The following is a 17,508-nucleotide window of genomic DNA, read 5'->3' as shown; positions in this document are numbered from 1 at the left end:
TTATATACAGAAAAAATATTACCATATCACTATTATGCTTTTATCAAAACCCAGAACCACTTATATAACAACTTTCACTTTCACTTTGTGAGGATCATTTGGAAGTGAAATTTTAAAATCAACATTTCTTGTATCTTTTCGAATATGACTTTAAGTCACCAAGAAAAATAACCTGAAACAGTGTGTCTAAAGTTGGAAACATCATCAATTTCACCTGTCACAAATGCGTGAAAGATCAGAGTAACTTCTGCCTTAGCTCAAACAGACGGCGGTGAAGTAAGAAAAAGGCTCAATGACAAACACAGAGGGAAAGAGAGGGGCACTGACAGAATCAAGGAATACGGAGCAAATAGGCTCTTACCGAAGGTGAAGACTGACATTCCCTGAATACAAACCAAGCCCATTGTGTGAGATAGTAATATCTGACAGACTTTGCTCTCCAGACAGAAAATAAGACCTTTCAGTTCCGTTCTGACTCAAGTTTATCACGACACGCCCGCCTCCTCTGTTGACAGTGGGAGGCACACTCTCAAAGTAAAAGCAAAACTTAAACACTATAAAAGGTGGAAGTGTAACCTTGCTCTCCTCAGTCTTCTCATTCAATCAAGTGGAAGAGCTAAAACTAAGAATGCTGAAGCTCAGCCACAACCATTAAAGGGCCATTATGTCTCTGTGAGACATAACATTGATTTTAGTTTCAGTAATACGGACACATTGGTCAGAGATCAGAACTGGTGATTAACGTTCAAAATATCCCAAGAAAAGGAAGATTGTGTATGAAAATCAAACATTAGAGAATTGCAACGCAACATGAAGATCCACTTTTGAACAGAAAACAAGTTTTCAAAGCCTTTATATTGAAAAAAAAAAATTGTCAATCATGAATGATTAAAAGAAAAGGGGTCACATAATCTGTTTAATTCTACAAAAACAGTGTGAAAAATAATCTTCCACACTGGAAATTCCCCTTGTGGATGTGTAGCCAAAGATTTTATGACAATGATATTAGGGCAGAAGTCTTGGCAGGCTGGTATCAGCTGAGATCCAGCAACAAAGCTGGTTAGAGGCTTTTCGCCATAGCATTTGGCTGACTTACTGTATGTCCACATCTGGCATTCTTTATTTGAACCACATTATTGTTTTCTGCCATCTCAGATTTCAGTCTGAATAATTATTGACTAAATATTTACCAGCCAACCATGCAACAATGTCAAACTGTATTTATGCAATAACCTTACTGGGAGTTTATGTCATCATCTGACAACAGTTCAAAATGGAGATAATAAAAACAAAAAAGATTTCAGATGACTTATTTACAGTCAGCTTGGTTTACTTGTTTTGAAATTCATAACTGGGCATTGTATCTTCCTGATTTATGAAAAAATCTTGAGACTTCTAGTAAGATGAATGTGAAATTGAAAGTAATTACACATTATTTACACCATAAATGTAAATGTATGACTTTCAACAAGGCAGATTCGCTTGGAAAAATGAATTCCGAATAAAAGCTACTTGTTTTAAGCATGTTTTGACAGTATTCGCAACAGGACCATTACTGTCCTCTGCAACAACACATCATATGAATGAATATAAAAAGTTACATGCTTTCCATGGAAAAGACAGATCATTATCATTAACTGGAAGCCTGACACACACACATACATTCCTTGGAAGAATAATTCCTCACAGCCATATCCATGTAATGTAACTACAAACTGTTTATATCAAAGAAGGTTTGGGTTTTAGCACTGGGAAACATTCCAGTCTGGCTACAACAGTATCAGTGGATAACAACAACAAAAAAGGTAAGCAGTAGGTCAAATCAAATTATAAAAAAAAAAAAAAAAGATATAAAGGACCGGCTTGTCTCACTGTCACATCAAACAGATAAGAAAAAAAGAGTTGGGCTTAGGAATGTGGTACAAAGTATAAAGTTATTTGTGGGAGTAGAATCCTAACTACACACAACGGCAGCTGTTTAATTGAAAGCCCAGGACCTTTTCCTGTTTAAATCTATTTAAATATATGACAACCCCTTTTCTATATACACTATAGACCAGGGATATTCAATTGGCGGCCCGCGGGCCACATGCGGCCCGCCAGGAGCTTTTATGTGGCCCCTGGTCATATTTCAAAAAAGGGGGTGTTTGTTGAAAAAAAAAAAAAAAAAAAAAAATTATAATATTTTTATAACTGGCTACTATGGACTAAAATGGTTGTGCTCAATGCTTAATATAATATTCAAATAAGGAAATCTTGGTGGAAAGTGGGGCTTTGTCATTATGGCGTGTTTTATTAAAAGTAGGTCAATATCAATTTCATTAAGTTTGCACAATGCATGGTTTCAAAATGAACTTGCATTCAAAATAATATGTCTTTATCTGAATATTATATTTAACATTCACAATTACTAAATCTGGAGACAATTAATACATAATTCATATGTAAACTGGATATATTCAAATATATAATACAAATGTATTATATTTACATAAGTCTTCGTCTTTGAGTGCAAAATACATTTTGAAAACCCCCACATTTTCAAATTGTGCGGCCCTCTCCATACAGTCCTTTTGCAGATGTGGCCCCCGGCCGAATCTAGTTGAATACCCCTGCTATAGACTATATTCTGGGAAAAACATTATGTGCACAAACTCTTGCTTTGTCTTAGTAGGGTTTTTTTTTTTGGATCCTGGTATGGCGCGTTTGCATAAGTTAACGACATGGTGATGAAAAGACAGCGGGCAAGCACTGGGTGAGCCAGTCTGTGTGTGTGTATAAACGTATGTTGACAAATCTTAGATCTGCAACTGGTGAGACTTGTCCAACACCGCAAACAAGTCTGTTACGCCATAAAAGCTATGTGCAGCAAGTGAGGCTAGGTTTAAGCATGATGACGGGTGTGTTCAACTCTGCTAGTTTCCAAGGCTTTCAAGGGAATAATAGTTCAGGTTATGGGCACTACTTCATTTTTTTCCCAGTCAAATTATTGTAAATACTAAGTACCAAAAGCCAAGCATAAAAGAAAAAGAGCTGCTGAATGACCTCCATTGTTGCCGTTGGTAGCATCTCTTGCTTTGCTTTTGTTGTCGTCGCACTACTATGACCTATGCTAGTCCTTTGGCCTACACCCTGCAAGGGTCGTGGTCCGACTTGCAGTGGAAACGCCCAGCTGAGTTGACTGGACCATTCTAAACCGTACTTAAGTGTTCCGGACCGTACTGGACCGAACCGCTCAGTGGAAACGGGGCTATGCATATGCAGCCTCCTTTCAGTCTCAAAAAAATGAATGATTGTTTTTTGTTGTTGTTTGTTTGCTTTTTTCAAACTACTGGTGTTTTAAGCTGCCATGTTGGACTCCTCATGACCATGTTTTCTAGTATGCACCGTCAGGTGTTATGGCTGTAATGGTCTAGGTGTTTAAAAGCATACAACACAAATACAAGAGATGTTTTCAGATATATTTAAGGTGTAGAAAAAACAAAAAACTTTGGCCTATAATCTTGTCAGTATGATAATTGTAAATCCAGTTATGATGAAAAACAATAACCGAGAATAATGTTCACTGTTGAGATTTACTTCATCATGCAATCATGATACATTTTAGACAATGTTGTGGTCTTGTAAGTATTGTATTTAAAACTAAAAAAAGGGCCAGCTGGTATTGCTCTTCTCTGCTCAAGGGAAAACAGCAGTGGCTTAATGAATAGGATTTTTCTTTTGTCTGTGCAAATATAGCATGATGGTGATGTGATGAAACAATACATCGAAGATAACCAAATGTAACTATTTTTTGGAATTATTCAGAATTGCAGTTTAATAAGGTATTTAATATTTAGCAAATTAAAGTTTCTGAATTCAATTTGCACTAAAGAGGTTGATTGCTAAATAAATCCAGAAAAGAAATTCAAGAATCAGGAAAAATACCACAATCTGGGACCAATTTTTTTCACAAGTGTAAATGGGTACAAATTTAACTTAAGTATCTTGCATTACGCTGCATGGAAACCATATAACTACCTGGTCCTTATGACTGGATAGATACAATACAAGATATTAACCATATAAGAGTCCACAGGGAATAATTAAGAGTGAAATATGTAAACTGTGCAATGCATTAGTCTTCAACAAACCAAGTTTGGATCACAGACAGGAGGCACAGAGGTTTCTGTGGTTTGAAATAGTGTGGTGTTAGTTCCACAACAGATCTGCAGTCTCTAAATACAGCTTGATGCTGCATACATGGAGCAGAAAGATAGGTAAAATGTTATTTGTGTTTTAGAAAAGGGGATCAAATTAAAATAATTTCAGTCAAAAAAAAGTCGAAAAACAAACCAGCATTTGATTTTTAAAAGAAAACTGAAGATACAAAAAAAGTTTGGTAATTGACGGAGGTTTGTATATTGGTCAAGAAAAGCAAGTCTGGATCTGCGTGGGAATCATGAGGCAACAATCTGAGCAAATACAACACCTTCCCATGTGTCTTTTCCCCAACAAGTGTCATGTGATCGTTTCACACTCTGCATGTTCTCAATGTCGCTCTCACCACACTGTCAAGTCTACTCAATTTAGACAGTATAGATCAGGTCAGCCAAGCAGCAAGAGAGAACACGGGGCATTTGGAAAAGAGCCAGCATTAACGTGGGTAGTAACCAAAAGGAGGTAGTGATGTAAAAACCAGAGGTTTAGGCTGCCTGTCTCATTGTCCTGTTGAACTGAGAACAGAGATGCAAACTGAAGGCGCTGCAAAAAAAAAAAAAAAAAATCACTTCCAGATACAGGCCCTGGTTGCTCTCACAGCATGTCTGTCGTGTCAAGCTACTCTGCAAACAAAGCATTACTAACATTATTCACCAGAATACTGGTGAAGTCACATTGTTTTTACAAGCGTCATACATCATTCTAGCTGAGGGTCTTATAAGAGCAATTCTTAAGAAAATTACGATATTCAATTGCATAATCTTGCTGAAAACCACACACCTCTTTTGTTTTTGATCATATCTGTACATAGTAATACAGGAAGTGAGATATGGGTCTTGTAAAACTAACTTGAAGTCATAAAATTCCACTTTGAGCAAATCTGAAAACCACAAACTGTGCCTTTACGTCATCTGATACTTTAACTTTTAAGAAACTCTGTATAGATAACGATAACAATATAAAACACAACTTAATGAAGAACCCCTTTCTCAGTTCAGTGCTAAAAATGAAACTGATTTTGTGATCACTAAAATTAAGACAGTTTAAACATTTTGTAATAGCCACAAACACACACACACACACACACACACACACACACACACACACACACACACACACACACACACACACACACACACACACACACAAACACACACACAAACACACACACAGCGCTCTCTCTTCAAAGATGTTCACGCAGTAGTCCACCATTTCCTCAAGCTACGTGTGCCGTCGATGTGTGTGTGTATAATATTATAAATTGTCGGCGTTAAGAGGATGTTAAGTTAACGCATTATTAACGCGTTAACTCTGACAGCCCTAATTTTATATATATACATACATACATTTCATAGCTGTGTTTCATCATAGCATGAAGCAGCAATGGTAGCAGAAATGTATATATGACCTTTTATATGAAAAAGCTGTAATAGTTCATGCCTGATTCTTCCAAATATGATATTGGCACTATTACAGGAGTATAAAGTCCAGGATAGTCTTTCTTGTTTGCTATCAAATTCCTAATATTTACCAGTTTACCATTTAAGGTGGGAAAAAGGCATTTTGACCGCTTGAGGCAGATTGTTAAATTGTAGTTTTTAAAAACTAAAATGGCTTTAATTTTGGATTAGAATGCAGCCAAAATGTACTTGAGTACACTGTGGCACTGTTTCTGTACACATGATTATGACTGCAGCTGCTCCTCTGTCGACATCCTACGTAATATACACAGCATGAACAGATGTTCAGCACGGCCTCTGAAATAGCCTTTTATACACAAGCAGACACACAGACACATACAAACACCTTGTGCAGAGGGAAAACCACCACTCATTTAGCAGCAACGTCACTAAATCAGCTCCTCGTTACAGGATGTTAAGCTTAACTCCCCCTAGTAAGGCTGACAACAAGCCAGTCAGTACAGGAAATGAATGTCTGTTGAAGAAAATCACCCCCAGTGGTGTTAGCTGGTGATGACCTGATAGGAAATTGCATGTTGGTTTTATTGTATTAGATCACATCCTCACACCCTGAGTCAGTAATCAGTTCAATCACTTCAATCAACCTAAGACTTTAAAAAAGAGGCACTTAATGAATGAACTAGAATAAGTTTTAAATGAACAGATGGGGATTTTTTTTCCCTTGCAGTTGTTCGTTTACATTCAGTATCAGAGCTCTAATGAGAAAAACACAAAACAAACATTACACCATATTCATGCATCCATCCATTTTCTATACCCACTTAGTCCTGTACCAAGAGTCACGAGAGTCTGCTGGAGCCACCGAAAGGCACTAACTATAACTAAAAAAGCTGAAAAGCTGGCAGTAAAGATTGCAGCCTTTGGTCTAAATGTTTAGTCCTGAATGTGGTGTTTCTGGTAGCACTCTTCCTTAAAGCGACACTACGTAACTTTTCCACCTTAATATCATATTTCCAGAGTCATTGTGATGGTACATCAACTTCCAACAGGTTTAATGAAACCTCTGTCATGGTCTGAGGGGTCTGTATCGCCTCCACTGGCACTATGTAACTTTGAGGAGCATGGTAGGAACCCTGCCACACTAAAAAACTACAAATCGTTACGACTTTGACTGCTTTACGGCATACGTCACTTCCCCCTCCTTCCCCATTCGCAGTCGAGACGAAAATGGGCGGGGCGTGGAGCTCAGAGACGTGGGGAAAAGATCCTAATGGTTTAACTTTTCACCGGTTTCCTGCTCGGAGGCAGAACCACGCAGGCCAAGTATCTGATATAACAGAGTAAAAGAGTGAAAGAGTCGTCGGGTCGCTTTGGATCGCGGCTGTAACGACCAAACACACAGTAAAGCCTGATTTATGGTTCTGCGTTAAATTGACGCAGACCTACGGCGTAGGGTACGTGGCGACGCGCAACGTACGGTGCGTGTCGCCGCGTACCCTACGCCGTCGGCTCTGCGTCGATTTAACGCAGAACCATAAACAGCCTTAAACCACAAACACTCACACAGACCGGGGTCGGATCAAAACACGGGTTTTATTCCCCACCTCGCCAGCTAAACGCAGTTGCTGGCCAGCTCTCTGCGGTGCAATTAACCCCAATCTTCAGATAAAACTAGTTTGTTGAGGAAAAAATATTAACTCTTATTTGTAGCTGCAGAGGAAAAAAATAATCTCACGAGGAAAAAAAAATATTGCTCACGCCTCGCTCGGAGCCTCTTCAACATAATATGGCAGTCAAAAAAAAAGAAAAGGGAAGTAAGAGGGATACAAAACATTTACTGTATGTTGTACTATTATACAAATTTATTGAAACACATGGGTCTTCAGTAATGATTTCATATGGATCCAGACCGTTAATAATCATTATTTTCTCCATATACCGCTCCCTGGCTTCCTTGTTTAAGGTATCCCGGTAAATACAGTTCCTTTCCAGCAGTTTAACATCTTTTTTTGCGTTCCTTCTGTTCACTTGGTGAAACAGAAAAGCGTCCCGTGTTCTCTCATCAAAACAAATGCAGCGACGGGACAGGAGTTTTCCGGCAGTACGCGCTGGTGCTCATGGGAAACGTAGTGTTCTTTCTGGTAAAACACTACCGATTTTGTCCACAAGATGCCGCCAAACTCAGAAAAGCTGAAAGTTACGTTGTGCTGCTTTAATCGAATTGCGGTGCAATAAGTTAATTCAAATCTTAAATGAAGATTTTCTGCTGCTGTACTGGGTTCTCTGTGTAAAAGAAGATGGCAAATTTGTAGAAACTTACTGGTTTCCAGATTGCATAGGGCAGGGTATGTTGTATCCACCCTGCTGAGAGAAGGGTCTCCAGGAACCAGGTGAAGCATATATTGTACTCTGAAAGACAAGTGGGAGATGTCTTTATGAAAATGAAGAGAATAACTGTTTTATCAGAGTGCATTTTTCTCAAAACTCACCACATGTGAATATACACAAATAGTCATGTGCTAAAGTTAGTACACTCTTTTAATCACACAAAACACAATGAAGCATCTGATCATAGATCTTAGTATTAGGCAAATACTACCTCTGATGTACAAGAACATCTGAGGTTGTTTTTAAAATTAGGTTTGCAAAATAGACTAGCACGGAAATAGCACCAGTTCACAGAAAATTAACATATTACACCTCCCCGTCTCCGTCACGTCCTAGTGTGACGGCAATCTGATAAGTAGCCAGATGTCTTGACAGTAGTCACTCTCAGATAACAGCTCTTTCTGGCTCTAGTTAACAAACTAGTGAGCATTAAGTGATGTGTAAATTAGCACCACAAGAAAATGTCTATGGTGCTTTTTTGTGCTTTTTTTCCCTCATTTGCCACTGTCAAGATGGTTTCCTGGGCAGCTGCCCGTGTTGCTGCTTCTTAAATCTGCCTCCAAAGCAGTGGGTCTGTGAAAAACCACACCAGTGATGTCAGATTTGAACTTCTTCAAAGATAGCCCTGACCATGTGATGAAAATATGAAATACAACACAACTTTCCAGTCAAAATACCTGAATTTCATGTTTGATTGTTTAACTATATCACACCCAACATCAAAAGACACCAAAAAACACACATTATTCACTGCTTCACTTCTGCTTAAAAGGTCCCACCACAGTACTTTCACTGGGTTGAGAGTGGGACTTTGACTAAGTCTATCCAAACTAGGGCTGAACGATATGGACAAAATTTCATATCTCGATATTCATGCCAGATATCTCGATATCGATACGATACGATATGACTTCGGTTCGGTGAAAACCAAGCATTTTTCAGAAAAATAAAAACATCAGAAATCAAAAGAGTGCAGTTTTATTGATTAGAACTCACTGCCAGTCATCAACATTAACATAAAGTCACTCAATAATAAATAATAATCAAAATATTTTACTGTAGCTCCGCTTTAACGATAAATAACCAATGCAGTTAGAGTTAGAGTTCAGTACATGTTATTGATTATTGATTGGACGCTGCAGCTGAACGGACTGTCACAACATCACTGCAGTTCCATGACGGAGTGAAGACAGATTACAGATTAAACTCATGTTTCACTCCCAGGTTTCATATTTGATTTATTTTCTGTTTCAACAATTAAATATCTAAAAATGTTAACTTTCAATCTGATGAACAAAAGAACCAGAAACAACTTTCTTAATTTATTACTGCGCATGTGCAATCCCCCAATTTGTCCAATCCTTGTTTTCAGTAAACGAATAGGAAATAGAGAAAAGAGTTTTCCACTCGCTGTTTTAATTCCCAATTTCGATTTTCAAACACATCAATGAATTTCTTATTATCAAAACAAAAGATGGGGAATGGATTATTTTGGTTTATTTCTCTATTTTTATTTTGTAATTTCAAAACTAAAAAGGGATGGCCGACGTCGCAATTTTCACCAAGCACGACTTGCACAACACCTCGCTCTGGTCGACATCATCCTTTCTAAATCCAAAATACCTCCAAGTAATGGAGGATTATTTATGTTTTGGCACAAAATTAGATTCAGCACCGCCACCGGCCGCATTATCCTCCGCAATCATGTCTCTTTTCTTCCGTTTGGATTTCTCCGCTCTTCTCCGCTCTCCTGTGTGTGGCTGTGTGCGTCTCAGTCACGTGTCCCTCCCTCCCTCCCTCCTATGTTTGTCATTGGTTGGCTTCAGCTGTCGATCAACAGCAAGCATGAAATAAGCTTTGTGGTTGGCTGGCCGTAGTGGTGCGTTCAAGAGCAATCTTAAAAGTATGTTTATGGAGACTGCTCGCGCTGTACAAGCAGGGCGAGCGGAAATATATCGTTTATATCGTTGCTTTTCCGTTATTAATGTCTTGAATGTTCATATCTCGATATAGATACGATAACGGTATATCGTTCAGCCCTAATCCAAACCCATCATTCTGTGATTTTTCAGCCTTTCTGTTTTAGATTAGCTGACCGCTTCGACTCAATGTTGACCAAGCTTTAGATGTCAGACAGATGGCCTCCCGTTTACCTCCAGCGCACTGTGACTCAATGACTTCAAGCTGCCTCAGTCCTTTAGCTCCCAAAAAACTCTTAAAGATCATGTGAAGTACATGGTGTTCCTGCTGAAATCAAAAAGTGTGTTTTCCTCTCACATGGCAATGGGCATTAAGGCCATTTTTACAGAAGTCTTGTGGTTTGTTTGTATCTTCCGTGGGACTTCCATATTCTTTATAGATAGAAAGGAATTCTCCTGGCAACCTTCCCAAACAAACTGTACTTTCAGTCTTTTTCAAATTATGCTGTCATGTACTTTACCATTTAACACACTCAAGTGTGGTCTGAGATTAGGGCTGCAGCGATTCCTCGAGTACCTTGAGTAATTCGATTACAAAAAATGATTGAGGAATTTTCTCTGCCTCGAAGACTTGTTTAATTAAATAATATGTTTAAAGCTCACGTGTCGCACGGATTCTTTTTAGTGTGACACAAGGCGCTTACAGGTATGCGTCCCCTATTAAGCGAGAGGAGATGGTGGCGGGCTTTTCGTAACGTGTGTAAACAGTTTTCTTGTACAGACGCCAGGACCGAAAACAGTGACAGCGACAGTAAGCAAACGCAGCAAAGCAAAAGTGATAAGAGGAAGAGACTGAAGATGTTAGGTGTGGGATCATTTTAAATAAAAAATTAAGGTTCCTGTCAATTATTTTTATAAAACCTTCTGGAATTTGAATCACCAGCGCATTACAAGAGAATGTCAAGGAACTTGTTTAGGGTGCTTCTTTAAAAAAAAAAGGGGGCATTAACCAACGAGGGGAACTAAATTCACATTTAAAATCAAACTACTGTATATTGCCTAAATACCACTAAATTGCATGGTGTTGTGACTCCTTAATTTTCAATAATGTGGAAATGCAAGGACCTCAAAAAACAAGATCCCTGCCTTTTCTTTGATTTTTGATGATAGTCAATTACTGCAAACCAGATGAAGCAGTTTAATAGTAAGCTGTTGTGTTTTATATACAGCTGGCATGTCTTATAAAACACAAATCTGGTTAACAGGGCAAGTTTAAAGGGTCAATACAACTGACAAAGTCTATCTACCATGTAATTTGATTTTTAAATGTTTTTTTACTTATTGCACCCTTTAATGTATGCACTTACAAGTATTTAAGCACACTCTTTCAAGACTGTTCAAACGATTCCTTACACATCTCAAATCCTGTTCTTCAAATACACAAAGATGCTCATTGTGTTCATAAAATATAATGTATTTCTTATAGTATATGAACATCTGCATTACAGTTTAGGTTTATCAGGTTTACACAGTATAAATGGAAATAAAGTCCAAACCAAGTACCTCCATGTTTGGGGAGGCCACAGAGAACAAGCTGCTGTCGAACTGAGGACCTTCTGGATGCAGGTAGTTCTCCCCGTCCATGGCCGGCGCTGAGGTGAGGGTGGGCATCAGACCACAGCTTCACACATGATTGCCAGCTGACTTAGACTATGCACCCTTCTTTCGCCACCCGTGTCCTGGCTGTATATGAGAAGGTACGTCTAACAAGGGCAAAGGCTCTCCATGACCTGAGGAAAGGGATGGAAATGAAGAATGAAGACAATGTGGAATAAATTGACAAAAGAGCAGAGATTTTAGAAGCTTTAGCAAGATCACCTCGGAGTTTGGTGATTTGTGAATTGGACATTCTGCTATCCAGTTGTTTATTTAACTCAAGCTCATTGAGCTAAACAAGAAATAAACATATACACATTTCATGACAAATTCCTGTTGCTTTGTGACCACACAAGCAGAACTCAGATCCTGTTTACAGTGCCCAGCATGATATTATATTTATTTATTGATTGACAATCCTAATTAGCTCATTGTCATCTAACATTACTGAAGGCTCCAGATTCACTAGACTCTAGTGAATTGGTCTGATTGGTCCTCTAGTGACTAGAGGACCAATCAGAGTCACGGGAGGAAGTAAAATGCAGTGCAAAACATATGGGAGGCAGAAATCTTGATAAAAGACTGCACAATATTCATCAATCAGCCTTCATCAATCTCTCCATCCCCAAAGTCTGCACCACCTTTGGGTGCAATGCCTTCCGATTCGCTGCAGCCTCTGATTGGAACACCTTACAAAATACCCTTAAACTTTCTGTTCTCACCTCCATCTCCACTTTCAAACTACATCTTTTATTAAGTACAACCGACTCCTGCACTTGCCTTTAGTCCTCCTTCATGCATACTGACTGTTTGAATTACTTGATTAATTGTTTTATCTTTTGTATTGTGTTTTAATGTCTTTTTGTGTATTTATATAACTTTGTTCTTTTTCATCTTAGCTCCCCCCTCCCCTTACCCCCCTAGGCTGCACTTGAAAATAAGAAATTTGTTCTTAATTTGCTTGCCTGGTTAAATAAATAAAGGAAGGAATATTTCACATTTTTGCAAACATAAAATACAAACAGGCATTTAGTGAGTACTTGAACAGTCTTTCTAACAGAGGAGATATATGTGATGGTTTTGCAGTTCAAGCTGTTTATATTTATTATTGATTTATTTATTATTATTTATTGGAAATTTCCCCTCTGGGGGACTATTAAAGGATTTCTTATCTTTCTTATCTTATCTTATATGTCCAACATAACGACAGGTCAGACGGGCTAAAGCATACTGATTGGACACAAGCAGAAGGTTTCCCGATCTCTTTATCTTCCTCATAAGTATAGGCACAAATAGGACATTTTCCTTGGGTAACAGTTATTATGTATCGTCTGCTTTAATCACATTCCGTCTGCAAACAGTGAAATACTCCAGTGAGATATTTGTGTGTTTTTCAAAATACAGAGACTTTCCAGATAAAAACTAAGCCTAGAAAAGGATTTTGTAGGCTTACGGGTAGAGGTTTTTCTGTAAATGTTTCCATGTGTGCTGTTCAAGTACACAGACCAGTGACCAATTATAGGAAAAACCTGAACCCTTGAACACTAGAGTTCAAGTTTTCTGATGGATACTTTTATACACATCTTTGTGCAATGGTGACAAGGGCCACAATCATTTATTTTCCTTATTTTCAACACACTTTCTTGAGGTATCAATGAAATGTTTGCGCCAAGCTTTGGACAAACCCCCCCAAAATACAGTACATTAGGTCCCCTTTGGATTATGAATTTTTAAGATATCAGTTTTAGGGGGTGGAGTCAGACACAAAACTCCACCTCCCTTTTCAGAGGAATATACCTCTCTCTCATCAAGTGTTGTACTACCTACTTTGATAGTACAGAAATCCAGCATGGTGTGCCACTGAGCTGAGTTAAGATGGGAAGTCTGCATAATATTTCTCTGATCTGAATCTGTGATGTCACAGTATCCTTCAAATCGCAATGGCTCAATGAGTGACATATTTTCAAACCAGGGCAGCCTTAAAGTGACATGTTTGTGTTATCTATTAATTTATTTCTATGCTACAAAGCATAGAAAGATGCTGTGATATTTTAATGTTATTTTTTTTGTAAATTAAACTTTTGATGTTTGATGTTAAATATTTTTGAAGAGGGGTTATCCTTTTGTTTAGATGTACAAATGTTATTTACAAGATTTACAACATTTATTTACATTGTCTCTCATTATATGGAATGTGATTATTTTATTGTACTGATATGATTTAATGCAGAATTCAAACTTTAGGTTAACGACTTCTGCTGGCTTTATGTAATAATCGGAAATCTTCTCTGTTATAGGAACATGTTGTTTAAAAAATGCTCATTATAAATGAACTAACAAAACTAACAAAACTTTTATTCCTCGCCGATCTCACCAGCTTTACAAGTGAAACATCAAATCTGTCAGCACTTTGCACTCCATGTCTGTCTAACATCAGCAACACTCTCTTGCTGCAAACTAATCAAACTGCTACCGTTCCTCCCCTCATCCTTCCTTCCTTTGTTGAGTTTACCCCCAATCTGGAGCACAGGCCAGACGTGCTCACTGGGGGAAAAGCTGAAGTAATAAATCCTAATAGAGTTTATGTGGGTCTAAAAGGGGGCCTTTGTGTGTCTGAGTGTGTGTGTGTGTGTGTGTGCGAGAGAGAGGTAGAGACCTTACTTAACTTGGTGTGGCACTTTGGATAAGTTTGAAACAAATTTTTGGGGAGCAAAGGAAAAGAATTCCAGATTTTCAAAGCAAAAAGTCTGAAGCAAAAAGCTATTATGAAAAGCTTATTATATGAAAGTGGTCTTTCAGATGGCTCAATACTAAGTGCAACTACAACAGCTAACAAAAAAAAAAAACTGTACAAAAAACAAAAACAAAAGAAACCCAACATCTCAGTCAAGACATGAAATCCCAAACCAGTCTTTATATTATTTTTAGCAGGCAGTCTTTTTCTGCCCATCACTGTCTTTAACCATCAACCCCTGTCTACCACTACAATCACCTCTTCAAACGGTGACACAGAGTCTTGTTAATGTAGTCGTATTGGAAGAAATTCTTTCCATAATCCAAAACACCTACTATCATCTAACAAGGCATACTCTGTGTCCATGTATGTAACCCTCACCTAGCAACTGAAAACCCACCTAGCTTTCCTCAACCCCCACCCTAACAGAGAGCTTCTGAGGATAATCAATACTGATTATTTAAGGAGTAGTCCCAGATACCCCCTTCCTGTAAAGCCTCTCATTACCAGAAAACAGCAAACCCCCCTACAAGTCTTAACTCCTGCAGAGAAGAGGGAGGTAATGAAGGAAGCTACCTCTAGGAAAACAAGGTTATCAGTGTTTAAATCAAAGATAAATACAGGTAGCAGTGCAGCATTAGGAATACAAAGAGAGTAAATGCATCAAGCAGCAAAGAAAGAGAAGAAAACCTCCTTGCTTTAAATTTTTCTTTGTACTGACGTCCCTTTTTACAGAACTGAATTAAACTAAAGTCCTCTCACAAGTAATCTCCTCAATATGTTCATTATGTCATAGGTCACTGATGGTTTCCGTGCAGTGCTTTCTCTTTGGTCTTTACACCTCACTCTATGGTTGGTATGATGCAAGAGATTGCTGCAGGCAGATCAAGCCATTTCATGAGAAATTTTTTTAGAAACTCCACCATATCCACAGTACAAATCACTGGGAAGAAGTTAGCCATTGTGGAGAATAATTAATTTATGATACTAAAACAGTATTTCATTTGGCATGGCAACATTTTAGGCCACTTGGTTCTCCTAGCCTGTATTACTCATAGAGTTGAACACGCAGCTCACCTCAGCCATTCTAAAAACACAGGATGTACGTAATGACAATATCCAACATGTGCTCACAGGCAGAATAGGTTAGGGGTAAGTTAAGGTCTTATGCAATGGTACAAATGACTATCTGAGTGTGTGCGGGTGGCCTTTACTTTCCTGCCAAAGCACACGGAGATCAGCCAGTGAAGTGTGACTTCCTTAAGCTGCTAAGTCACAATAAAGCTCACGAGGAGAACCACCATGTTGCCTGGTGTGTGCTTGCCATCTTACAGGCAAATGTCCAGTCACATGTGGAATGCTGAAACAAAGTCACGATCTTAGAAAATCAAATCAAACTTTATTTATGTACTACGTAGAGCAAAGTGCTTTAATAAAACACACATCAGGTCCTCGACACCAGACTGTTCTTATGAATGGACAAATATTATGAATAAGGCTTTATATCACACATGCATGTATGTAGCCGACTCTTACTACCGGGGTCAGCCAACAGGAATGAGGACGCGTGGTTTAGCGGAGAAATGGTGGATTTTATTCATCACCAGACCTGTACACAGACACGTACACAGACACGCACACGCAGCCGCACACGCAGCCGCAGCCGCCGCCGCCGGTCGTTGTCGTCGTCGTCTCCGGGCTCCGGCAGCTCTGTGTCATCACCCTCTTACAGATCCCTATGCACAATCAGCCCACTCCTTAAAGACCCAGGCAGGGAGGAGAGATTTATTGGACACACCTGTGCCCAATCAGCTGATCCAACCTGCGCCAACTGTGCGCTACTCCCCCGCGGACCACGCCCAATCCTCCACCCTGCCACAATGTAGTTTTCAGAAATTTTAGAAACATGAATAGAAGTGTTAAACAAATGTATGTATTAGAGATGCACTGATTGAGCAGCCAAGGACAATAATTGGTTGATTTTTCAGCTTTATTTTCTTGTAATGCGGTGCGGCATGCTGTAAATGGGCAAACAGGCACGTGAAGCGGACTTGAATGCGCCCATGTTATCAATCTCAATCAATGTTAACGGTGGTCACCTGCTCCATCAGCCCATCCATGAGGGAGGAGCTGCTAGGGAATCTTTACAGCGGAATATTCGTTTCATGGATCATTTTGGTGGTGAAAAGCAGAGATAACCAATAGGCGACACCAGGTTTCTGGTGAGTACCATTAAGTACAAACTACTGAGTACTACTGATTAGGGCTGCACGATTAATCGTTAAAAAATCGCGATCTCGATTCATGCTTGAACGCAATCTCATTTCCAAATGACGACGATTTAAAAATATATATATATATATTTTTTTTTATATGTTTATTGTTTTTATGTTCAATGTCAGCTGTTACAAAGTTGATGCCATTCTTTTATCAGGCACCATCATATTTTTTGTAACGTTTACCTTTTGTATCGGCAGCTTCTTAATAGCAGCAATAGGCATTGGGGGGTTCATCCCCCGTGGTTCATCCCAGCCAGAGGAATAATTTGTTGCCTCAGAACTACAGGATCTGTTACAAGTCCCCTTTCTGAAAGGGTGTTCAACTCAGGGAGGAACAAATATTGTTCAAAATTGTTATTATTGTTTAAATTATTCAAAGGTTTGTGTAAAGAAGACAAGAGATGTTCATTGTTATTATATTTTTGTTCAGCTGTTGCAAAGTTAAAGTAATAAGTGCAATAAATTTTATATTGGAAAAAAAATCGTGAGAGAATCGTGATCTCAATTCTAAGCAAAAAAATCGTGATTCTCATTTTGTCCAGAATCGTGCAGCCCTACTACTGATTACCAGTTGTTTATTCCTGTATATTGCTAAAACCAGTCAGCTAGATGTGCTTCAGAGCAGGTTCAGTGACACTAAAGATAAGCAACAGGTCCATGGTCAGAGTTATGGATCGCAAGCAAGTTATGAAGTCAAAATATAAACTATAAACTACTATTTCTATTACACATTTTACAATAAAATAAAAAAAATATATGCTAAATAATAAAAACCATGATGCAAAAAAAAAAGGTAAAAATCGTGGAGCTTTGAGCATTAAAAATATTGGATGATTAAAGTGTTTCAAAAAAAGAGGCTTAACATCCAGCATTGGTCTGGTTGTAAGTGGGGAATGCCGCTGTTGTTGCCG

At 38.6% G+C, this 17,508-nt stretch overlaps 1 protein-coding gene across 3 annotated transcripts in view; it reads right to left on the bottom strand.

The window, feature by feature from the left end:
* sbno2b (strawberry notch homolog 2b) overlaps nt 1–17,508 on the bottom strand; it is a 78,390-nt gene that overhangs the window by 45,747 nt on the left and 15,135 nt on the right. For all 3 annotated transcript variants that reach the window (XM_061737754.1, XM_061737755.1, XM_061737756.1), the window contains exons 2-3: nt 11,492–11,718; nt 7,942–8,030 (exon numbers count right to left, since the gene is read on the bottom strand). In XM_061737754.1, the coding sequence (XP_061593738.1) occupies nt 7,942–8,030; nt 11,492–11,599 (197 nt within the window). In that variant the 5' untranslated portion in view covers nt 11,600–11,718. The remainder of the gene's footprint in view (nt 1–7,941; nt 8,031–11,491; nt 11,719–17,508) is intronic.

This window comes from Cololabis saira, chromosome 13, assembly GCF_033807715.1.
Source record: "Cololabis saira isolate AMF1-May2022 chromosome 13, fColSai1.1, whole genome shotgun sequence".
Classification (NCBI taxonomy): Eukaryota; Metazoa; Chordata; class Actinopteri; order Beloniformes; family Belonidae; genus Cololabis; species Cololabis saira.
Note: the sequence above shows the minus strand (reverse complement) of the source record. Positions and strands in the feature narration are given on the sequence as shown.